This window comes from Eschscholzia californica, unplaced genomic scaffold (genome assembly GCF_041429995.1).
Source record: "Eschscholzia californica isolate CP2 unplaced genomic scaffold, dmEscCali1.0.p SCAF_3, whole genome shotgun sequence".
NCBI lineage: Eukaryota > Viridiplantae > Streptophyta > Magnoliopsida > Ranunculales > Papaveraceae > Eschscholzia > Eschscholzia californica.
The window spans coordinates 58,165,132-58,188,381 of record NW_028238420.1 but is presented as its reverse complement, the minus strand read 5'-3'; the positions used below and the strand labels follow the sequence as shown (position 1 = coordinate 58,188,381).

At 37.1% G+C, this 23,250-nt stretch overlaps 3 protein-coding genes across 9 annotated transcripts; 1 reads left to right on the top strand and 2 right to left on the bottom strand.

The window, feature by feature from the left end:
* Positions 1-427: 427 nt before the first annotated feature.
* Positions 428-5,686, bottom strand: LOC147552436 (Ubiquitin carboxyl-terminal hydrolase family protein). 6 transcript variants are annotated; one of them, XM_086666229.1, is made up of 5 exons: positions 5,633-5,686; positions 4,896-5,386; positions 4,196-4,609; positions 1,707-3,696; positions 428-742 (listed from the first exon to the last, which is right to left on the bottom strand). In XM_086666229.1, exon 4 carries the CDS (start codon positions 3,464-3,466, stop codon positions 2,150-2,152), a length of 1,317 nt encoding a protein of 438 aa, XP_086522355.1. In that variant the 5' UTR covers positions 3,467-3,696; positions 4,196-4,609; positions 4,896-5,386; positions 5,633-5,686; the 3' UTR covers positions 428-742; positions 1,707-2,149. The 6 variants fall into 6 exon arrangements, with proteins under 6 accessions (XP_086522355.1, XP_086522361.1, XP_086522357.1 ...); XM_086666235.1 differs by lacking the exon at positions 5,633-5,686 and having other exon boundaries at positions 1,707-3,197; positions 3,574-3,663; positions 4,412-4,609; positions 4,970-5,043; XM_086666231.1 differs by lacking the exon at positions 5,633-5,686 and having other exon boundaries at positions 1,707-3,663; positions 4,412-4,609; positions 4,896-5,360.
* On the bottom strand, positions 5,633-8,678 carry LOC147552435 (cysteine-rich receptor-like protein kinase 25). Its single transcript, XM_086666228.1, has 7 exons — positions 7,673-8,678; positions 7,443-7,568; positions 7,171-7,292; positions 6,867-7,077; positions 6,490-6,727; positions 6,247-6,397; positions 5,633-6,155 (listed from the first exon to the last, which is right to left on the bottom strand). The coding sequence occupies exons 1-7, from the start codon at positions 8,511-8,513 to the stop codon at positions 5,823-5,825; spliced, it is 2,022 nt and encodes a 673-aa protein (XP_086522354.1). The 5' UTR covers positions 8,514-8,678; the 3' UTR covers positions 5,633-5,822.
* An 8,573-nt stretch (positions 8,679-17,251) lies between these two features.
* Positions 17,252-22,649, top strand: LOC147552434 (F-box protein SKP2A-like). Of its 2 annotated transcripts, none has more exons than XM_086669448.1 (5): positions 17,252-17,750; positions 18,421-18,691; positions 20,315-20,663; positions 20,746-20,887; positions 21,916-22,649. In XM_086669448.1, exons 2-5 carry the CDS (start codon positions 18,468-18,470, stop codon positions 22,308-22,310), a joined length of 1,110 nt encoding a protein of 369 aa, XP_086525574.1. In that variant the 5' UTR covers positions 17,252-17,750; positions 18,421-18,467; the 3' UTR covers positions 22,311-22,649. The 2 variants fall into 2 exon arrangements, with proteins under 2 accessions (XP_086525574.1, XP_086525573.1); XM_086669447.1 differs by having other exon boundaries at positions 17,664-17,902.
* The last annotated feature ends 601 nt before the right edge of the window (positions 22,650-23,250 follow it).

Sequence of the window (23,250 nt, the reverse complement as noted above, 5' to 3'; positions counted from 1 at the left end):
CTTGGAACTTCAAAGAAAAACAGGGTTGAAGACCACTCACTTCTATGGTAACCTGAACTCCCGAGGTTCATGGACAGGACTGCAAGATGTCGAAAGGGAAAATTTACATGCACTGCAAGTTTTTGTCATGTACACCATGGTGTGACCAAATATTCCTCTTGTTCATGTCTTATTGAGGTGTGAGTAACAAAAAAGTACGGCGACATAAAATTTCCTTGTTGAAAAGAAAAAGTCGACATAGTTCATAATGCTGTTGGGCCTACCACCTCCAATGGCAACGGAAGTCTTAAAAGGTGCCGAATATTCTCAAGTCCAAACCATTTTTAACTAAAAAGATAGGTTTTCAAGAAAAAGAGAAACTAAAAAGATTGGTTTCTCACACCATCGCGCTCTTGGAGCATGTTTGGTGTGAGGAAGTAGAATGCAATTACTAGAAATAACGAATATGTAATATGTATCGTAGGAATCACATTACCTTATTTTTAGTGTTTGGCTTGGCAATGAAGTAGGAATCCAATTCGAATTATATCACAACTTAGTATTTGGAACCTACTGGAATGAGAACCAAAGTTTTAGTACTACCCCCATTAAGCCTGATCAAAATTATACAAAAACAGAAAAAGTCAACTTTGGCATTATCGTAATGCCCTGTGCCCAAAATGCAGGCACCTGAGCCGTCCTGGCAGCTCACGCGCTAAACTAAAAATCGGCAAAGCCTCCTTTATCGATGGGCTGACGACACCTGTAAGAAAAACTGTCGTAAGTCATAACACTCATTTAAAAAACATTCTAACCATGTGGAACAGTGGAAGCTAACCAACTTAAAGTTAACAAAAGAACCGGGTGGGTCGATGATCAAACCACCACAAAGCTATAGAAGAGTCCAATAGAGTTTTATATAGTCCATACATACAGGAACTTACAACCATCTTGTCAACAGTGAGCATAAACAGGTGACTCACAGAAATTCTCTTATATAAGTCTAGATGCTACTTATATAGGATTACTTTCTGTACTCTTCAGTCAATAGTACAACTTAAGGTAGTATTAGGGATAATCCTAAAAAGGATTCAAAAGAACCAAAAATAGGTGGCATACTCCACAAGACAATGTTAAGAAGGATTCGGACACAAATACTTGCATCCATTTTCAGATAGCTTGGGATGTCTTACTGCTTACTATGTAAATTGTCTACACCGGATGTAAGGGTCGAGAGCTCTTTCACTACCAATTTTTTGTGTTTATGGTTGGATGGCTTACCCCAACCGTCTAGGTATCCATTTGGGGGCTCTTGTACATAATTTCTTTTAAGATATTCATTCAAAGATCCAAAAATAAATAATCAGATAGTTATGAGATACTACTAATCACTTAAATGGGCATTTAAAGTAAAATGTTGTGCAAATGTCTTGTGTATACTTGCCCGAAATCGTGTTAGGTCCATATAAAGTTACTCTAGAGCCTAGTTTAGTGCCATTTCTCTATAATTTAACAACGGTTGAACAGAAGTACAATACTTAAGGACAAAATAAAAGCAGGGTTTATCATAGTTTTAGCAGTAGTATTTGATCGAACACTTGCAAGTGGAAATATCGTGAACTTATAAATGGTCATATATTGGCCCGGGTGGCTGGACGAAAACTTGCAAGTGAATAAATTTAAAATTTCCAAAGAAAAAATACATGTAGAAATCGAGTTTCAGATACCTGGTAAAGGAAGATCTCATATTGTAGACCTTGGATCGTCTCAGTGTGAGCCCCACAGATAAAGTGGTCGCTGAAATTGTCCGTCCTACGTTTATGCTAGAAGCACAATATGAATAAAAGATATTTGGGTTCATTGTGGTTCTTCTTTGACAACTTTGAGACCCAAACATCTAATCTCTTTGTTTTTCTTTCAAATTTAACTGCGTTGCCCTCCAGAAGAGCACATCGGTCTGAAATGGTAATCTTCTTCTCTCTCATATTATTTACTTCGATTTCTTTCCATTATAAGGCCACATTTTCTTTTCTGGTGGATCATAAAATATGAACTGGCTCAATTCTGAACTCCGTTTCCAAATTTATCTTCACAACCCCAGATAGGATCACTGACTTCTTAGGGAAGATAGAAGGAGACAGAAAAAGCAAAGCTGCTGTCCATTTGGAATTTATCCCTCATCACCACCAGATACTTCACCACTTCTAGTATTCAACTCGTCCATTGAAGAAGAAGAAGCGTCACTTTCGTCATCAGCATCATCACCATCTTGCAGAGGCAACAACTGAAGACCTTCAACTTCTTCTCGGAAGCAACTATCAATACTGATGTCATTACCAGTTTTCTTGTAGAAACCTTTGCTTCTATTTCGAAAGCCTTCTTCCATCATGCTCGCATATCTTTCTCTGACTCCTACTAATGGGTGCTTGTACTGTAGTTCCTGACGGCTATAAGCTTCTCTAAGAATAACAGTCTGAGTGTTGCACTTTCGAGAAATGTAGAAAATGCCAGGATGGCGTTCAAACACCTTAGTGAACTTCTGGGGTAAACCTAATCGTTTACGGAGGTTGCTCACATTCTTACGTTCCGTCTTCTTCTGTAAGGTGAGGTTAAGAAGCTCGTGGAATACACCTACGATCCTCTTTTCTGCCACATCAGTACGAGGATCAAGATGAGATGCATCTTCGTATGGAGATGTGTAGGGAAGCTTCTGCCACTCTTCCAACCACTTCATACATTTCCTCTTCAAACCAAAACCTCTAGTGAACCCAATTGGAAACCCCAACCCATCTTCGGGGAGAAATCCTGCTTGACCTCCTGTTACTCCTTTATCTCTTTCATAAGTCGAGGCAATATTCTTCTGCAATGTTGAAATAGCTAGCTGAGGATCCCAGAATGAGAGTTTCAAGCCAATGCGATTATCAGGGAGGCAAATGAACGAAAATAGTTGTGGGTATCGAGGAATTAAAGAGTCTTGGTAGTCATATGGCAAACCCATGTCCCATTTCAACTGTTCAACAGTTTGCAGAGGTAAGGTCCTATCTTGGGTTAGCATCAATAGTTTTTGAAGCCGTCCGACAAGCTCCATCTCACTCTTCTGAAGGATGTTGACTTCCTCTTGACGGAGCTTGGATGCTTCATCAGTCAAGCAGAACCAGGGTGTACTATTGCCTCCTCTTTCAGTCATCTTAAATTCATGGAAGATGGTTGGGTATCTCCTGATAAAAGTGGAGAACTTCAGATCATCAGGAAGACCAAGTTGCCGACGATACTTAGAGAGATGGTAAATGGGGAGGCATTGATTAAGATGTGAAGATATGATGGAAACAAGCAGGCATGTTGGTTTAAGATCTGCCTCCCGTGCCACCACAGAATCCAGTGCCTTGTCCTTGACCCATTTAAGCTTTATATTCACAAGATAACGACATTGAAAAAGTTGCACCCCAGTGCTTCTTACTCTCATCACCAAGAAACGAAAGAATATCATCCCGATGATGTATTTTATGAAACAAGTTATAAATGAATCGGAATATTTATAGCACTTAAGATATAGTTTTTTGTACCAAGTTAAGCTAAATGAAACGCATGTCTCACCTCAACAGAAGGCAAACGAATACGAGGAACTAATTGTTGCCCTCAAACCGGGGAACCTGTTCATAGTAGTTGTCATGGGGGATGTGTTACCTGCCAAGTTGATGAGTTAGGTTACAACTTTCACTGAAAACAAAAGGTAGCAAAACTAGAAAGGAACAACTAATTTGGTGTTGACATACAAACTAAGTTGGTGTTTATTTTTTTTCTCATTATATGTGTTTGACTCGTCAGATCATGAATCGGAATCTTATGCTCAAATGGAACAAAAGTCAGTCATTCAGACAAGTCAAATATTACAAGTCTGACAAAAACACATTCTAAAATCTGAGTCGACTAAATTCAGAACTTGAGTCAGATTTTAGATGACTTAAGGTTGTGTTTGTTTTTCTTTTTGCCGCTCAATCTAAATCCGCTGAATCTGAATTGCCTAAACTGTATTGGCTGAATTCTTTTATAAATTTAATTTAATGTTTGTTTTTTTATCTGAATTATTATACTGTGAAATGAAATTTTTTAGTCCCTCTCTTATCTGTTCAATCTTCAACCTACCAATTTCCCCTCTCCCACACATTGAATCAAACAGATCTTGAGCAACCTTACATCTTTCAATGAGCAACCTTACATCTGTCAATGAGCAACCCTAAATCTCTCTAAAACAGTTGTTGAGCAACCGTAAATCTCTCAAAAAAACAAACTTTGCATACCCATCAACCAAAAGTGATCCAAGATACATCTTTGTGAAACATTTTGTCAAACAGTTCACGAGCAACGTCAAAAACTCCATTAATCAAGAATCAGTCAATTGATGAAATACAAATTTGAATTAAGAAGAAATTACCTATGTAGGAATGAAGTCGTTTTGCTTATTTCATCATCCAAAACTTCTTCGATTTCGCTTGAGATAGAAATAAAAAAAAAAACCCGGGTTTTCTACATAGTCACTGATGATGAACCAGTAATGAGAAAAACACAAACCCTCCCTAAATCATTCATATTCACGATCAAAGGCTGATGCCACAAGATACCTCTTCAATTTCTGACTCAAATGATGAAATGAATGTAACTTATTTCAACCTTTGATAACTCGAGCTTATCACATATATAATTTATCAAGTGCCAAATGTAACGAAAAAAAAACATATGAGTATTCAAATCTATAGGCTATAGTGGAGCAGAGTTTTGAAATTTATATCAAATTTGGACAACCGTATTCAAATCTATAGGCTATAGTGGAGCAGAGTTTTGAAATTTATATCAAATTTGGACAACCATGTGTTGACTATTCTTTCGAAGACTAAAAATATGAAAATAAAAATCTAAACTATGAATATAAAAATCTATAGGGGATGTACAAATACATTGGTACACAATTGGTCAAGGATCCAAAAAGGAATACCTTATTTTGAGTAAGATTCTTGACAAATTATAAATGAGTAGGAGGTCCAATGTGTCTATGGTGCATCCCAATCTAAAAAGTGCAATGGAAACTGTGTCGTATTTATTTATCACCCCAAATACCCTTATTTCAATTATATGCCACTCATCTTTCACTCTCTTAACAACTTTCCACTTTTTTTTTTTGGTTGAAAGTGTGTCGTAAAGAGAGATCCATTATCTCTCTGCTTCTCTCTTTCTAACTCACTCACACTCCAGATGAAGGAGATTTAAGGTTCATAGATCTGAAGTCCTTTGGATATAGGATTCACAAATACATAAATCTATGAGGGAGAAATAAGACAAGAGTACTTGCGTTCTAGTTTGTTTGGAGTTTGGATAGTACCTAGAACCAAGGGCGGAGCTATGCAGACCATCCCTGGCTGCAGCCAGGGATGGATTTTTGAATGGGTAAGCAAGATGCTTAAAACTTTAAGAACAGCCAAATGTAAGACAGATGCTCATAACTTTCATCTGGAATTGAATGGCTCAATTGGTTTGTTATCTTCTCTAAATTATGTACTAGTGTAAGGTCTGGAGTTTGAGTCTCCTAATGCTTATCTTTTTCGATCCTATTAATGTCATGTTTTCTGCTCGTTTTGGAGAGAGAGAGGGAGGCAAAGACTGAGTATTGCAACCATATTACATCTACACTATAGCGAACTAAAAAGACATGTATGTTTCAATTACATAAATGCCATTTACAATATTCTCCCATCCCAAATCTTGATCATAAAATGATGATATTCCAATTATTTTAACCCATAGACAAACAATGAGAGTAAACTAACACTAAAACTTAGTATCGAGTGTCGTTACCGAGGATGCAATATGGTCATTGATACCTCATTGACACTCCATGCTGCAGGTTTATTTATCGCATGTTCTTCACTCTCACTAGAAGAGGCAGTAGATACTTCCTTTCTTGTTTTGACAAAAAATGCAGGTTTTGCAGGCAATGCCAATGACAAAGAGTAGCTATTGAGCATCAGAACAACCGACCCCATTGTAGGCCTATCAGATATGTCTTCTTGAACACATAATAAACCAATGTGGATGCATCTCATCATTTCGTTCGTCGAACAATTATCCCTCAAAAATGGATCTAAAATTTCTAAAGTTGTTCCATTCTTCCAATGTCTCCATGCCTGCAAGAATTTCTCGACTAATTAATCATTTAACTTGGTTCGCCGTATCACAAGAAAGAGAGTAACTAGTGACAATGCTATTTGTACTTACGTAGCTTGGAAGATCTTGCGCAACTTCTGATTCATAAAAAGAACTATTCTTCTTCCCTGTAAGGATCTCTAGAACCAAAACACCAAAACTAAACACGTCTGATTTCAAAGAGAATTGTCCGTGCATTGCATACTCAGGAGACATATACCCACTAATCAAAACATCAAATGAAAATGAAGCTCTATGAGTACATGAAATTACTTCTATGAAAAAAAACAATCAGCTGATGACTCGAATACTTACTATGTTCCAACAATTCTATTTGTATTTGCTTGAGATTGATCTGCCACAAAGAGTCTAGCCATGCCAAAATCTGAAATTTTAGGGTTCATATCTAAATCTAGTAATATGTTGGCCGCTTTAAGATCTCGATGAATAATTGTAAGTCGAGAATCCTCATGAAGATAAAGAAGACCTCTTGCTATCCCTCCTATAATCTTGTACCGTCTCACCCAATCCAAGTATGTACGTTTAATTGGATCTACAATTGCATCCCGGTACCAACCAACATACCAAGTTAGCCGTTTATATATATATACTCAAACCGCATGTGATAGTTGTCAATATATGATCTAGTATAAAAGAATTTCAAAAGTAGATACGGAAAAGAGGAGCCAAACCGAATATGAATTGGTCGAGGCTAGCATTTGGCAAGAATTCATAGATGAGTGCTTTCTCTTCTCCATCAAAACAAAAACCTAGAAGCCTGACAAGGTTCCTGTGCTGAAGTTTAGCTAGTAAAGTGACTTCATTCTTAAATTCTTTTTCACCTTGACCAGAATTTGCAGAGAGACGCTTCACTGCTATTTCTTGCCCATCTAAAAGTTTACCCTAAAAATGACAAAAGATGTTAACTTTGAATGCCGCCACCACGGCACCACCAATCTAAAGTTGTACTAAATGTTACATCAACAAAGTTAATACCTTGTACACAGAACCAAACCCGCCCTCCCCAAGTTTATAAGCTTCGGAAAAATCGTCTGTAGCTGCCCTTATTATACTGAAATTGAATTGCAAGGATTCTGCACTTTGGATTTCATCGACATCTTCAAAAACATAACAACAAAAAAGATGTCAATGACGCAATGAAATGATTTCCAATTCGAAAAGTAAATCCTTAAGTACTAAGATATAAAATTGTGTAGTATCAAACGAGATGATATAGATAATTGAAATTCTATGGTGTAGCTACTGACCTTCGCGTTTCCTTTTCATCTTCTTTCTTTTGAGACAAAAGCACCAAAAGCCCATGATGGCTAGTAGTCCAACTACCGACGGAACGACTATGTAAACAACAAGTTTTGATGTATTTTTTCCACTTGCTGCAAGAATAAGAACCAATTTCCTTTACGAATATCGCGGTCCAATGGGTAGATATGTAGTACTAGTGAATTGTAATTTAAACAATAAGATATGTAGGACTTACCATCTGTTATTGTGGTGTTTGTCGTGGATACTGGCGGTGGTGCAGCAATAGATGGAGGTGGTGCTGAAGTAAGCTTAGCTTGGAAGAAAGGATACGACTCGTATCTAAAATTACAACTCGGACGAACAACTCTTCCACCTTGCTTTCCATCACAACAACTAGGTAATTGAGCGATCGCCCCACGGAGACACCTATCGCAATCACTCAATGATATATCTAATGTGCATTGTACTAGTCCATATGCCTTACTAAAGGGTGTAACATTTGTTTCTCTAGTAGCAAAGTAATTAGAAGAGGTACTAGATACAGCTTCCTTCACAAGACCATCAAACAAATCACCTAATATACGATTAAACTGATCCGGGTTGGTGACATTATTTTGATTCCAGAGATAAACCGCTGGTGCATCTTGCATTATAGAGAAATAATATTGATCCGAGTACCTTAACATACATTCATCATACAATATAATGGCTCTTTTCGAGTTTGGACATCTATTACTACTTTTAATATCTTCAACTGCTTTTGAAACACAATCTTTGCATACTTGTGAAGTAACATCACCTCTACACTGGAAAGACCCATAAACAGCATCGGAGTTACGGCCGCCAACCGTGTAATTGTAGTATCCATTTCGGATGACTGTATTGTTGCTAGATGAAGATAGAGAAGGGAGAAGAAGGTTGAGGTTAGCTGCAAAAGTACTATTTGCAGTGTAGTTACCTCCTAAACAGAAGCGATAATAATAAGTCGGCGAAGTTTGTGCACTAGTGCTGCATAGGCTATTGAATCCTATGATCAAAATGGTTAAAAGGAACAAAAACATATCTAAATGACCCATTTTCTCTTATTTCCTTTTCTATAATCAAGAACTCATTATGTCCATCTGTATGTGAAAGTATGAATCTAAATGTCGGGTTTTAAGAGTTTATATGAATTTGGACTCTTTATGCTAAGTCAATGATAGAGCATGTAGGGAGAATTATATGTATATTTGAGACACCAAGATTGAACAAATCAAAGTTTTTCTTTTTAAAAGAAAAGAACCCACTAGAAAAAATATTTTCATATTTCAATAATGTAACAGATTTTGACAGGAATAGATTGTTAGGGAAATGCGTGTTGACTGTTGACTTGTGTGGATGAAGGGGTTTACCGTTTACTTCTATAACTCAAAAGAAGGAAATATATTCAAATGTTTTTTTTTGTTTGAGAAATCGACTACGTTAGTCATTACAAGGCATTGATGCGTCATTAAGATGTGATAACCACGATAACCGCCTACGTGAAATCAATAACTAAGGAGGCCTAAAGCTGACAATAAAGAGCCTAAAACCCGACAACATCTATTTCATTTAGTGCCTAAATTACATGAGATAAATTTTAGTGATAAACTGCTTCCATCGAGACTCGATCTGAAGACCTCATGGGCTTAAGAGGGATGTCCTACCACTACACCAAAGGGTGGTGGACAATATATTCAAATGTTATCTCTATTGTCCCCAACCTAGTCCACAACCAAAAAAGTAGAAATCTCGGTGCCACTTAAAGCACCCGACCTTTGTGCTATTAGTAGGTGGTTTATAGTTTGATTAGGGTCAATGAACAGTGACCCGAACATTTTATAAGTACCTAGATTTTAAGCGTATTTTTTATCTTTTCTTTCGAAAGTTTAGAAAATAATCAACAAATGTTCTTCCCACTCAATTTTCTGTGGAAAAAAAAAATCTCTAATGAGTATATAAACATTACCTAACCCATTTCCAATGGAACATCATTTTAAAAATTTACCTGCCAACTATACCCTTTTAGACGATCCGTCTTTATTCCGACGTCACAATGGGTTAGTTCTCTACGTCATTTTCGCTCATTCAGATATTAGTTTTTCTGTCTCGGTCATTTATGCAGCATCCTCGCTCCATTCATATGGATGAAAACACTCAGGTCCTTCGTTACTTGGGAACTGTCGATTCTGGGATTCCTTTTACTAAATTCCTGACCCTTTCCCGTTTCAGTAGCTTAGATTGAGTGATGTAGACGCATCGGAATTAAAATAAGAACAATAAAATAAACGAAGAACTGTAAAGAAAACGATAAATAAACTAAAACTTAATTAACTTCAATGGTTTTTCTCTTCAATGTGAATATCAAAATAGACTAGACCTCCTTTTATAGGATAATAGACTTTCCTAGATAGACTCAAACTAGGATTCCTAAATATTAAAGATACTTAACACATAGAAACTCCTGAATAATAGAAATACCAACATAAGGTAATTTCTAATCCTAAACTAATTAGGACCACTAACGTGGCCGACTAGGGCAAGGGCGCGTGGGTTTGCGGCCTTGACCCGTATGCGCCTGCATCAGCTCCCCTTTCCCCAGAAGGTTCGTCCCGAACCGTTTCGATGAAGGAAACAATGTGAGCCACCCGTATACTCTGAATTCCGCCATGGCGATCCATAATTCCCACTTCGAACGAAATTTGCAGACAATCGGTAGAAGACAATGATGGACTAACAAACCCAATATAATCCGGACCCCTTGACACGACGAGATTCGTAAAATCCACAGTAGTGAAGAAACATCCAACAAATTGTGACATCGGCCGTCATCTTTTAGTGGGATGAAGAAGATTGCACATACCAAAATATCCTCTTTGAAAAATCGGACCTCCAAAATCATCCTCCAATATATCACGATTTCGTGTTCACCGGAAGCTAAAAAGTGAACTGGTGGTGAGATACTTTTCTTTTTCTTCACATTACTCTTTTCTGTTAATGTAGCAAGTATCCCATTGATTTTTCTAAGGAGCATTTTCTCGAACACGTTAGAGACACCAATTAATATTCCCATGTTTGGCCTCCCGTGTGGTAAGGTGAAGCTCCATCCACCTCCTTTCATTAATTCCCTGTTTCTCAAGTAAAGACTTTCATGTGATGAAGCCATTGAAGATGATGATGATTCTCTGCCAATTACTTTGTATGTAGGCATCTTTGTAATAGTTTCAGTTGATTTTTCCCTCCTCTCCACTGAATTTAAAATTGACTTCTTAGTAATATACTGTGATGAAGAAATTGTTGATGGAGAAGATAACAATACATAACTATCATTGGCATCAGTGTTAGTAATGAGATCTTTGAGCAGGAAACGTTTCGTCTTCATCCAGTAATCTTCAGACGACGATGATGTTGATAGATTGCTTTCATGATGAATTTGATTGAATTTAAACTGTCTACCAGAGAAGATTTCAGTAGGGTAAATATGAAATACAAAAGCTAATTCAAAGTCAACATCGCAAGTGGGATGATTTCCAGTCTTTGTGTTATGATCACTCGATGAAGGATCATAACGAAATTCTTCATTATCTGCTAACGTCTCAAGCCAAATTAGTTGATTATCTGCATATAGTTGAGCTCCCCAATACCTGTTATCTTGTGAAATTTGGCCTTTAAACCTCGTAAAAGTGGTAGCATTATCAAGTTGTGATCGTTTATTTGAAGACCATGGAGTACTACTATTATTTGAATACGAAATAGGTTTCTCCCATGATAATGAATGAAGGTTTGTTTGATCATGGGGAGTCGAAACTGTCAAAGCTCCTGGATCCCAAATAAAATCAAAATTATCTTCTTCTATTGCTGGGGAATATTCATCTTCATCTTCTTCAGTTTCAACTTCGTTGTGATCTTCATGTTTAATATCAATGGAATCATCCTCTGTTAGTACTTCTTTATAGTTTGAATCATCTTTTTCAACTTCTTGTTCTTCTTCTTCTTTAACTACAACTTCTTTGTAATCAACTTCGTCAACTTGTTCAAACTCTTCTTTTTCTTCTTTTATTACTTCTTCATGGTTAATGGAAATAAGAAGTTGTGAATAATAATAGTACGGTGGTGGTGGTGGTGGTGGTGTTGACGGTTGGTATGGACAAGGAGATGGTTGTTGTTGTCGCTGTTGCTGTTGTTGTCGTTGTTGCTGTTGCTGTCGTTTTTGATGTTGTTGTTGTTGTCGTTGTTGCTGTCGATGTTGATGTTGTTGTTGCTGTTGCAGTTGCTGTCGTCGTTGTTCCATCAGTGGTGTCGAAGATGGTATAAGAGGTTGTGAATATGGTGGTGGTGTATAATAAGAAGATGGAGGTGATGGTGAATATGGTGGTGAGTACGGTGGTGGTGTATAAGAGTACGGAGGTGATGTGAGACATAATTGATGCGGTAAAATTTTATGATTCGAAACAAGGATGTCGTCTCCCGAAATGTCATATGAATCATAAAATTTGGTCAGACATTGATGTTTCATATCTTGACTAGGATTTAGATTTGATGAAGGAAAATTACTTCCTTCTTCCTCCTCCGCCATTGACTGAATTTTGTTCCTTTTTCCCTGAACTTCTCATTCAATGTCATCGATCTTAGTGATTGAAGTAACTTCGGAGAACTGTCTTCTCAATTCAATTTTTGTTTCTGCACATGACAAACATTCATCGAGAGGAAGAAAACCATACCTGAAAATACTTTTCAATGTATCCCAATCATCAATGATCGATTTTCCTTGATCAACAAGTCTCCATTGTAGGGCATTATATTGTTCATAGATTCTTTCAGACATATGTTGCTCAACCAAAAAAACCTTATCTTCGTCGGGAACGTCTTGATTTCTGAACCAATCTTCCATTTGTTGAATCCAGAAATGTATATGAAATTGACCTTCGAAGAGTGGAATTTTAGAAATTTGATGAATTTTTCTTTCATCTTCTCGATCAATATAAAATTGAGTTGAATCTCGAATAGGATCCCAAGATAAACGTGGAAAAAATTTCCAACATTCAAGAGGAGATGTATCCATAGATTTTTTTTTTTTTTTTTGTAAAAAAAATCCAGAATGTTGATGGCTCTGAATACCACTTGATGTAGACGCAGCGGAATTAAAATAAGAACAATAAAATAAACGAAGAACTGTAAAGAAAACGATAAATAAACTAAAACTTAATTAACTTCAATGTGAATATCAAACGGTTAATTCCGTTTTGGCCCCCAATTTGTGACCAACTCACCGTTTTAGCCCCCATAAGTGTCTGGGAGTTCGTTTTGACCCCAAAAATACTTTTTGGTCAACTATTACATCATCAAGTTCTGGCCAGATATTTTGTATTCCCAGTCTACCCCTCTCACCAAATTAAAAACTACCCCTCTCACCAAATTAAAAATTAATACGTGTCAAATCAACTAACCTAGTTATTATCACCCTATTTCATTCCCCAAGACACTTTCTTTTTCTCTCTCTCATTAATTTCCATTTCTTTCTATCTCTCCCATTAATTTCTAGGTCTTTCTCTCTCCCCATTTCTCTCAATCTGATCCACCATTGAAGAAAGCTTTTTTCTCTTTACATTTCTCTCTCTCTACAGTAAAGTTTTTTCTCTTCACGTTTCTCTCTCTAGAGTTCAGTGTCCACTATCGCTATTAGTTATGGATCCGACACAGTTTTCGGGAAGAAGCTATAGTTAAAGATTTTTTCTTCACAAAAAGGTGAAAACTTTAAGCCACTTACTCCATGGAGAGAGGGTTTTATTGTGGGATTTTGAATAATACCTATCAGGTTGTTGGGGGATTAATTCAAATAAGGCAACTCAAATTGAAACAGGTTTAGGAACATTTCCATGTTGAGTTTTGTGGGGGAGATTCTCATGTGTGGGTTGATTTCTTGTGGGGTTAATTTATCTTCATCTTTCAGATTATCAATTTGAGGTTTGCATTGAGGTGAATCATAGTCTAATAGTACTGTGATTTGTTGGGGTGGAAATGAAATTGAAGGTTCATATTTCTTTTGAATCAATGTTGTTGGTTCTAATTTCATATGTGGATTTGACAACAAAGAACTTATTTATGATATGTTGGGGACCTGGTTGGTGTGTAAACCCTAAAACTCTATTAATGGATATTCCAGGTTTGTGTACTAAATCTTTATGTACTTGTGGTATTTATCTTGATTCACCACCACAATCATCACCCGCCATCGAATTTGATAATTAGAATACAAGGATTATTAACTTTCGCCATTGTTGACTCAGTTGGAGTTCTATCTGGTATATGCATAAAGATGGAATATGTTGTAGTGATCAGCAAAGCAGTAGTCCTTCGTCAAAACACGCATACAAAGCTGAAGAATTTATCATTGAAATTGTTGATGCGGCTAATGGCTTCGTCGAAACACAAGACTTATTTTTTTCTTCAATGTCGGATTAAGGAGAAAAGTATACAGAGAGAAAGAACCAGAAACTAATACCAAAGTGTAAAAGGTAGAGAGAGAAAGAAATGGAAATTAATGGGAAAGAGAAAAATGTCTTGGGGAGTGAAATAGGGTAATAATAACTAGTTGGTTGATTTGACCCGTATTGATTTTTAATTTGGTGAGAGGGGTAGACTGGGAATACAAAATATCTGGTCAGAACTTGATGATGTAATAGCTGACCAAAAAGTATTTTTGGGGCCAAAACGAACTCCCGGACACTTATGGGGGCCAAAACGGTGAGTTGGTCACAAATTGGGGGCCAAAACGGAATTAACCCAATATCAAAATAGACTAGACCTCCTTTTATAGGATAATAAACTTTCCTAGTAGACTCAAACTAGGATTCCTAAATATTAAAGATACTTAAAACATAGAAACTCCTAAATAATAGAAATACCAACATAAGGTAATTTCTAATCTTAAACTAACTAGGACCACTAACGTGGCCGACTAGGGCAAGGGCGCGTGGGTTTGCGGCCTTGACCCGTATGCGCCTGCATCATTGAGCCTGTTATCATATTACCCATCGCTCCACCATTGGTTTCTTTACCATGCATGTTTCGTGCTAGTCAGTTGTCTAGGTATTCGAAGAAACAACCGCAGTTTCATGGTTTTCTGCTTCAGCGGAGTATCGCACTCAAGCTTCATTAATTGTCCAGCTCCAATGGTTGAAATATCTTTTTCACAATATCCACATTTTCAATCGAAAGCCTTTTAGGTTATTCGGTGACAATAAGACAGTTACACCCACGGCTGCCAATCTGGTTTTTTTCTAGCGAACTAAGCATATCGAACATGATTGTCATTTTGTCCGGGAAAAATTTAACTCTAGTCTGTTATGACTCATCATCTTCAATTGGAAGAGTTTTACAACTTCTAAATTCTTGTATCTCTAATGTTTGTAGAGTCTTTCTTGTATTCAGTAATTAATACCCCATTGATACTCTCCTCAGAAGAGGCAGAAGTATTGATAAAATATGTAGGTGAAGAAGGTAATGCCAATGACATAGAGTAGCTATTGAGCATTAGAACAACCGACGACATCATAGGTCTGTTAGATATGTCTTCTGGAACACACGATGACCCAACGTGAATGCATCTCATTACTCCGTTCGTCAAACAACTTTCCCTCAAGGTTGGGTCTAAAATATGGAGAGCTGTTCCATTCTTCCATTGTCTCCACTCCTGCAAGAAAATCTCATTCGTGTAAGGTTGGAGTAAAATGTTCATACTTACATAGCTTAGAAGATCTTGTGCGCCTCCTGAAATTTTAGGGGTTCATATCAACATCAAGTAAAATGTTGCTTGCTTTGAGATCTCGATGAATAATCTTAAGTAGGGGATCTTCGTGAAGATAAAGAAGACCTCTTGCTATCTCTCGTATAATCTTGCAAGAAAACAAGACCTAAAGGTAAATGATGATGTCTAAATGGGTATCACACATTAGTGATCAAATTGATCTTGCATTGATCGACAGACCAAGACTTTGCGGCAGCTCATCGCTTCTTAGATGGGAGACATGTGTCTATGTTTGAGACGGAGAGGACAAGCCCACGTGATATGATTCTTGTGTCAGTAACGAACTAACGATTTTCTGGTACAGTCGTGATTTTCTCTGTACACTACTTGTATTTGGCGAACCAAGCTTTGAGGTCCCGAGGTCGTCATTTTCGACCTCTCAATTCTGGTTCTAGAGCTTAGGACTTAGGAGTTGGATAACACAGATTCACCATGTTCTTTGCCTCTCAGCCAGAGCAAAGTTTAAATGTCCGAGGATACTCATGGCCGGCATCCCTCCAGTCTTTTCGGTACGACTTAGGTTGTAGACTCGGGGTTAGATTCACTCCTCCATCAACTGTATCGAGGACTTATTCTCGTTTTGTTGACCTATGTTATTTAAGTCAATGATTTGACTTTTTGATTGGTTAAGGCTGACTGATATTTAGTTGGACAGTTATAGTTCTATATATAATTTTTTGCTTGTCCCATGAGTCTTCATTTTTCTTCTATTCAACTTTTCAATAACATTTTCTTGAATGGGCTTCTACCATCACCTTGCTTAATCCCAAAACTAGGCCCAAATGAGACCTTCTTGTGTGGCCAATGTTTGTCCATCCAACAATCGATGATGAGTGATTTTCCTCTCACACACAAACCCATTGGATTAGGAAAGACCGAAAGACCATTTCCTTTTTTTTTTGTTGAAAAGATTAGGAAAGACTATTTCAATTTGATAGGTAAGAAACATCGACACTACACCATTACATTTTCTTTTTGTTGAACATCACCACACCATTACATTTGATAAAATCTCAGTGGTGCAGTCCACTCTTTGTCTCTCTTCATGACCATCAACAACTCTCTGCAAGGTCTTTGGATTTTACTAGGGCTTAAACTAGTTGCTTTGTTTTAGGAGACAACAATTCTGAAGTTGTATAATATCTTTGAAAATCATTTTCACACCTAGATGTCCAAACAAACCAAAGATAAAGACTTATTATCACTGGTATAAGTGAAAATGTATAGGTGATAACATGACGTTCAACTAATTCTTTAACAACTTGCCCTATTAAGTTGGGAAGTTAGTTCCAGACTTCCAGATGTAAATGAACCTATAATGTGGTTAACTCTCTTTATTTGTTTGAAAGTGGTTAAGAGCATCTCCAATGCAAAACTTAAAAAAAATCTATTTGACTTATGTGTTGAGTCTCAATTGAGATTTTATTTCTTATGTGGCTAACTTGAGTGTCTCCAATTCAAGTCCTTCTCCAATGCAACCCTCTAAAAAACTTTAATAGATACACATGTCATACATACATTTAATAGGAAAAAGTGGTTGAGAAAGAAAGGGGTTCTATTGGTCCAAAAATTAAATTTGATGACTAGGACACTTAAAACTCTCAAAAGAGATCTCAAAAATAGAGTTTCTAGTTGAGACATCTTAAAACTTAATGCTTCCACATCATCTTAAGATCTCAATTAAGTTCCGCATTGGAGATATTTTTTCTCAAAAAAAACTCTAAAGTCCTAGGTGACACTTAAGATTTTAAGATCGAGTCTTGCCTTGGAGATGCTCTAAGTATCTTGAGATGTCTTATAGCGCGGAACGATTATTTTAACAAAGTGTGGGCATGTTTTTTTTTTTTTTTTTTGAAAGGAGTGTGGGCATGACTTGGGATGTCTTCTTTGTGATAGATCTTAGAGTGTCATTCAAAATTTTGAAGGTATAATTTCATTAATTTATTTCATCCAAAAAAAATTTCATTAATTTAGACCATTGACATTTTTATTTATATATAGGATGATGCCATATGATTGAGTAATACTCAAGTATTCCCCTTTTACCAAGTACTCAAAGCTCTTTTTTAAACAAAAAAGAAAAAAAATGTACTCAAAGCTTCTTCCACCCTATATAGCCGCCCCATATATTGTGATAGGCGCCCGATTTTAAAATAAAGTAGTTGTAACTTTGGCTTGTGTATGGCGCGTAGAGCAATAAAATGGGGCGTCTACAGAACCACCCTTCCTTCCATGGAGAAGAGATAAGAATGAGTGGAGAGAGGGAGAGTGCACGCTTCTTCACACTTGGGTCCCACTTCATGCAATGAAAGACGTTTTTGTCTTTGATGACCGACACGTGGCACCGCAGCTGTCACTCTTTTCTACCTCTACGTTTCTCTCTCTCTCTCTAGACTTCTCTATCTCTCTCCCTTCTAAACCTGTGCCCCACACTCATACGTCGAAATCATCATTACCTCTTCGGCTATCTCGCTCATCTGATCAACAGGTAAAAAGCCCTAAAAAAGATCATCTCTATCCCTTTCCCTCTCTCTGTGGCTCGCTTCGCTTCGTTCAATTTAGGGTTTCCTTTGTGTTTATTTCGATCGATTTTCACTTCCTCTGCTTTCATTTGTCTCTGTATTTCTGTTCTAGAATCTGGTAATTATCTTTGCTTTCTGCTTCTTCTTCGTCTGTATTTCATTCATTTATGTCTTCATGTCTTTATTTTTCTTCATGATGATTTCTTAGTTCTATGGCTATTACTTAAAATTTGCTCAGTGTTGCAATATCATCAGCTTAATGTTTTGAATTTGAAGGTTCTTATGAAATCATCTCATTTTTGGACGAGTTCTAGGGATCAATGGTGTTGTTTGTCCACTAATTGTGATAAATGGTGTAGTTTTGAACTGGAATACCTCATTTGATGTTTTGAGAACTGAAGAAACATTTATGTGGTTAAATGCTTTTTAATGGCGGTTAGTTATCTGTATGGTTGGTGTAGTTTAGGGTTTTCTCAGGTTTATCAGTACTAACAAACATATTATACATAAAGAAGTTTCTTTCTTTGGTTGTTAGAGCTACGAGTTTGTTGTTATTCAGAAAATTTTGTAAGTGCTCTGTCTTCACTCTCTGTGTTGCTTTTAATGTGTTTGTCTTTATCTTTATGTTAATGGCAGATAACAAAAATTGGATTATTGAAAGTTTTTATTGTAAAAGATTTGCAATGGTAAGAGAAGGATCAAAGACAGAGGATTTGGACTTATGTTTTCAAAAGCTTATGGTACTTGGTGGTGGTAGTAAAATGAACCATTGGAAAGATCTTCCAATGGAGCTTCTTTTGCGAATACTTTCAAATGTTGATGATCAGACAATTATTGTGGCTTCCGGTGTCTGTACTGGATGGAGAGATGCCATTTGTTTGGGGCTCACCCATCTCACTCTTTCTTGGTAAATAGCTACTTGCTCTCATCTTTTCATTCATTCAGTTATCTCATGACTCATCCGTAGTAGTAGCCAAATATTTAAACAGATTATGTCGCTGAGTTATGTGGATTGTTGTAGACTTGAAAGAAACAAGATTTAAATGTGGTGGGGTGATATTCGATAAAATTAATGTTTACACATCTTCTGCATGGACCAAGGAAAGAACCCTAGGACTCCACCTTCCGTAACTCTCTCCCAAAACCGTAACCAAAACCGTTAAATGAGATACCGTCGCACTAGTGGCAACCCTTTTGTAATTTTTGGGTTGCAGGCTGGGTTGAATATTGATCCATATTTGATACTTTCAACACTTCCTCTGTCCCTGGAGGTCGCGGGTTCGATCCTTAGAGAAGGTGGAATTTCTGGATTTTTGAACTTGGGGTTATTAGGGCATAAATAATGTAGATGGGCTTTAGGCCATAGTTAGTTGGGCTTTAGGCCATAGTTTAGATGGGCTTTAGGCCATAGTTTAGATGGGCTTTAGGCCTGTTCTTGTTTGATTTGGCAGCTACCGTACTTACCACATCCTTGATGTATCAACGCCTTGTAATGACACTATCGTACATCGTAGTCAGATTATCGAAAAAAAAAACACTTCCTCGGTTCCAGTTTGAAGTTTTCAATGAAAAAAACTGGTCGCATTATATACCCTGTATATAAAGGTAATAACTGATCATTATTGCACCTAATATATTCCAGTGGTGACTACTCTTTTGTAATCCCTTGAGAACAAAGTGATGAATGTCTTTAGGTCAATTACATCCTGTCATTTAGCATCACGTTCGGATAAATTACCAACTTCGCGGATTCACAACTGACTACCAGTTAAGGGCCACACAGGATATAGAAAATCTGGTGATAGCCTTCCCCACAGGGCCAGCAACCTTGTCCCTGATTCTTTTTGTACTTTACGTTGTCGTTGGTCTTACTGTTGGTTACAGTATGTAACGGTTGATTTTTGTTTACCTTCTAAATGGGAGACGTATAAAATAAAATTTCCCCTCTTTTATACGCTTATGTTGTAATATGGGCACCCCATGGATGTCTTCCCTGTCTATAACTCTATATTACTTGCAGTATTGTATAACCAGTTTATCTCATGCACCCTTCATCAGATACTTTTTCAGCATATTGTCAAATTCTCTTTTTTCTAATCCATGAAGGAGTTTCTCTCTTTGTGGTTGGTGTAAGAAGTCAAAGTTGATCACTATGGCTTGTGAAGAACATAAGTTCAACGCTAATAACTGTCGTTGATGTAAAGTTGTGCAATTTATTATTTGAATATTTCATAAGCGCATCGACATGAATTCCAGTTTTTTCTTTTTTTTCTGGATCATGCTTTTGCTAAATGATTTCTAACTTCGAACTAAGCTATCAGAAATTCCTTCAGAAAATATATGTATTTTACATAAACAAATACGGTTATGACATATGCAAGTTGCTTTTGAAATGAATTGGTGTATCATAGCATTCATGCTGCATTCAGATGTTATTAATCTATCTTTATTCTGTTTTTAATACAATCCCAAACTAGTAATCTGATCCTTATGTTGTATTGACAGTCACAAAATTGACTTGCTTTTGCAGGTGCAAAGAGAGCATGAACAACCTTGTGCTGTCACTGGCTCCCAAGTTCACAAAATTGCAAGTTCTATCCTTGCGTCAGAAGAAGCCACAACTCCAGGATAATGCAGTTGAGGCTATTGCTGAGTGGTGTCATGATCTTCAGGACTTGGATCTTAGCAAAAGCCTCAAGCTTAGTGATAATTCCTTGTATGCATTAGCCCATGGCTGTCCTCAGCTTATAAAACTTAACATCAGCGGGTGTTCAGCCTTCAGTGATACTGCTCTTGCATATCTAACCGGCTTCTGCAGGAATTTGAAAATCTTAAATCTTTGTGGCTGTGTAGGAACTGCATCTGACAAAGCCTTGCAGGTATGGCAGAATTGCTTGGTTCATTTTCTCCTTTGATTGATCAGGAAACCAAAATTCAATTGGTTTTATGTTATATCTACAGGCTATTGCCTGTAACTGTAATCAGATGCAATCCTTGAACCTGGGCTGGTGTGAGGATGTCACAGATGCAGGAGTCACAAGTTTAGCATCTGGATGCCCAGATCTAAGGGCATTAGACTTGTGTGGTTGTGTTCTTATAACAGGTAAATCTTTTGGATGACTTGTTGTTTGTACAATATGGAAGTATCAAGTATATTGAAAGCTCTAATTGTGGAATTTCAATAAATATATCTGGAGAGCATATAATTTCTTGTGATCCATGGAAGCTTGTTTCTCAAGTTCCACCAGTGTTTTTCGACAATTTCTGCTAGCTTTTAAAACTCATAGTTATGATACTCAAGCATATTCACGTGTTCCGTGTTTGTGAGGTGTGAGACAAATTGTTTATTTTTGAATCGTCTCTTAAATGTGTTTATATTGACAGTCCAATGACTCGGACCAAGTGATAGAGTTTCATGTGTAGTTCCTTACTCCTTATATGGAAGATTAAAAAGTTAACTGTTAATTCGGACTCTCCACTAGTGTTAGATTGGATTGGCTGGCTAATTTCTTTCATTTCATCGGTTTTTATGAGTTCGATGTCTTTTCGCTTACTTTTGTCTTCAAACTACCACTAAGATTTTGAGAGTTGGACTTCATATTAGAGAATGAGTTTTTACCGGACGTCTCTGCGACTCTGACAGTATGCTATACAATAATTCGGAATCTATCAGATTGCGGTTGTGTTAGTTGCTATAACTTTTAATCCATTGTGTATCTTATAGTTCGCCACGCCAAACTCCGCAATGTAAACTGCTGATATATGATACCAGTTCCGAGATCCGTACGAGCCACTAATGTACTATTTTCTAGATAATTACATTTTCAGGTGACTTCCTCGAACAAAAACCTTGTCATAATTATGTGTTAAACACTACTGCTGATTTCTAGGCCTTTTCGGTCTTTAACAGGGTTTCATGGGGTCTGTCTTGTTTTGTAGTTGAAGTGACCCTGCCCTAATACCACCAACCCCAATATTCTTGATTTAGGTACACTACCTGGGCTCAGTAGGTCCTTTTTTTATACATGTTACAGTATTTAATCTAGGGAAAGCATTAAAATGAGATTATGGGTTCCCAACCTTACATTTCCACAATTTACATTTTTATATGAAATGTTCTAATTTTTTCAGACGAGAGCGTGATTGCTTTGGCAACTAGGTGCATCCATTTGAGATCTCTTGGACTATATTACTGCCAGAACATCACCGACAAGGCTATGTACTCTCTAGCCAACAGTCGGGTAAAGCGTGGCGGAAACCATCATAACATGTGGGAGTCTGTAAAAAACAAAAGGTGCAAGAGCGAGGATGAAGGTCTGGAGAAGCTAAATATCAGCCAGTGCACGGCTCTCACTCCTCCAGCTGTTCAGGCTGTTTGTGACTCATTTCCTTCTCTTCATACCTGTGCTGGTCGACATTCCCTCATCATAAGCGGCTGCCTCAACTTAACATCTGTTCACTGTGTATGCGCTCTTGAAGCACATCGATCCACCTCCCGCTATCTGCCTCATCCTCCTGCACACTGAGCTGATCAAGTTTCGGCTTATCTGAAAAAGAGAGGGAATTTCATGATTTGGGAGGGTAAACTCTTATGGTTTTGTACATATGGATGCTGTTTTTGTGCAAGGTACATCTGGTTTCTGCTTCTATATATAAATATGTTTATTTCGGCTGTCTTATGTTGTTAGCAGTTGAGTAATAAAAATTCTTCGGACATTGAAGAGTGTTTTAATAGTGGGTGTTGTGCGTGAAATGCAGCAGACAGAGACAATGTGTTGAACAAAACCGAGCAAGTAATGAGCTCATCTTGTTGTTTTCTGACATTTATGAACAAGAAATGATATAAAGTATATGTTTAGTTTTAAGGTTCAGAGGTATTAGCTGTGTTCAAGGTCTGATACGTGCTTTAACTATATTTGTTTCTTGGTTCAGTTCTTTTCCTTCACTGTTCTATTTCTCATGGCTTCCTTTCTAGTTTTAAGGTGGAGTTTGTAGAAGTGAGATCTTATTAGTTGGTCCGGCTCAAACTCCGAAATTTAAAGTTTTGAATTAGTATACAGATGTGGAGCATTGAGTTTCTGTGCTTGTACTCATCTCCGAAATTTTGGACGTTTGTCTTGTTTTTCTTTTCTAACTTTTTAGGGCACTGAAGCTTGAGTTATGATGACGAACGTGATGCATTGGTGTAATTTGGGTTACATACTTCCATGATTCAAACTTCGTGACATTCTTGGAAGAAAATTCAGTTTTTCAAAAGTATGTACAAGACAAATATCCAAAATTGTACCATTATTGGGTGGACATGAGCAAATGAAAAAGTTAATGGTTTTAAGGTGTGCTCTTAACTATTATGATTTTCTTTTTCTAAATGTAAAATTTAATTATACTCCATACCACCCAAAGATAAACTAGGGTATATCCTCGTGCTCCAGGGTACGGACACAAAAGTGACGAAGTTCTAACCCT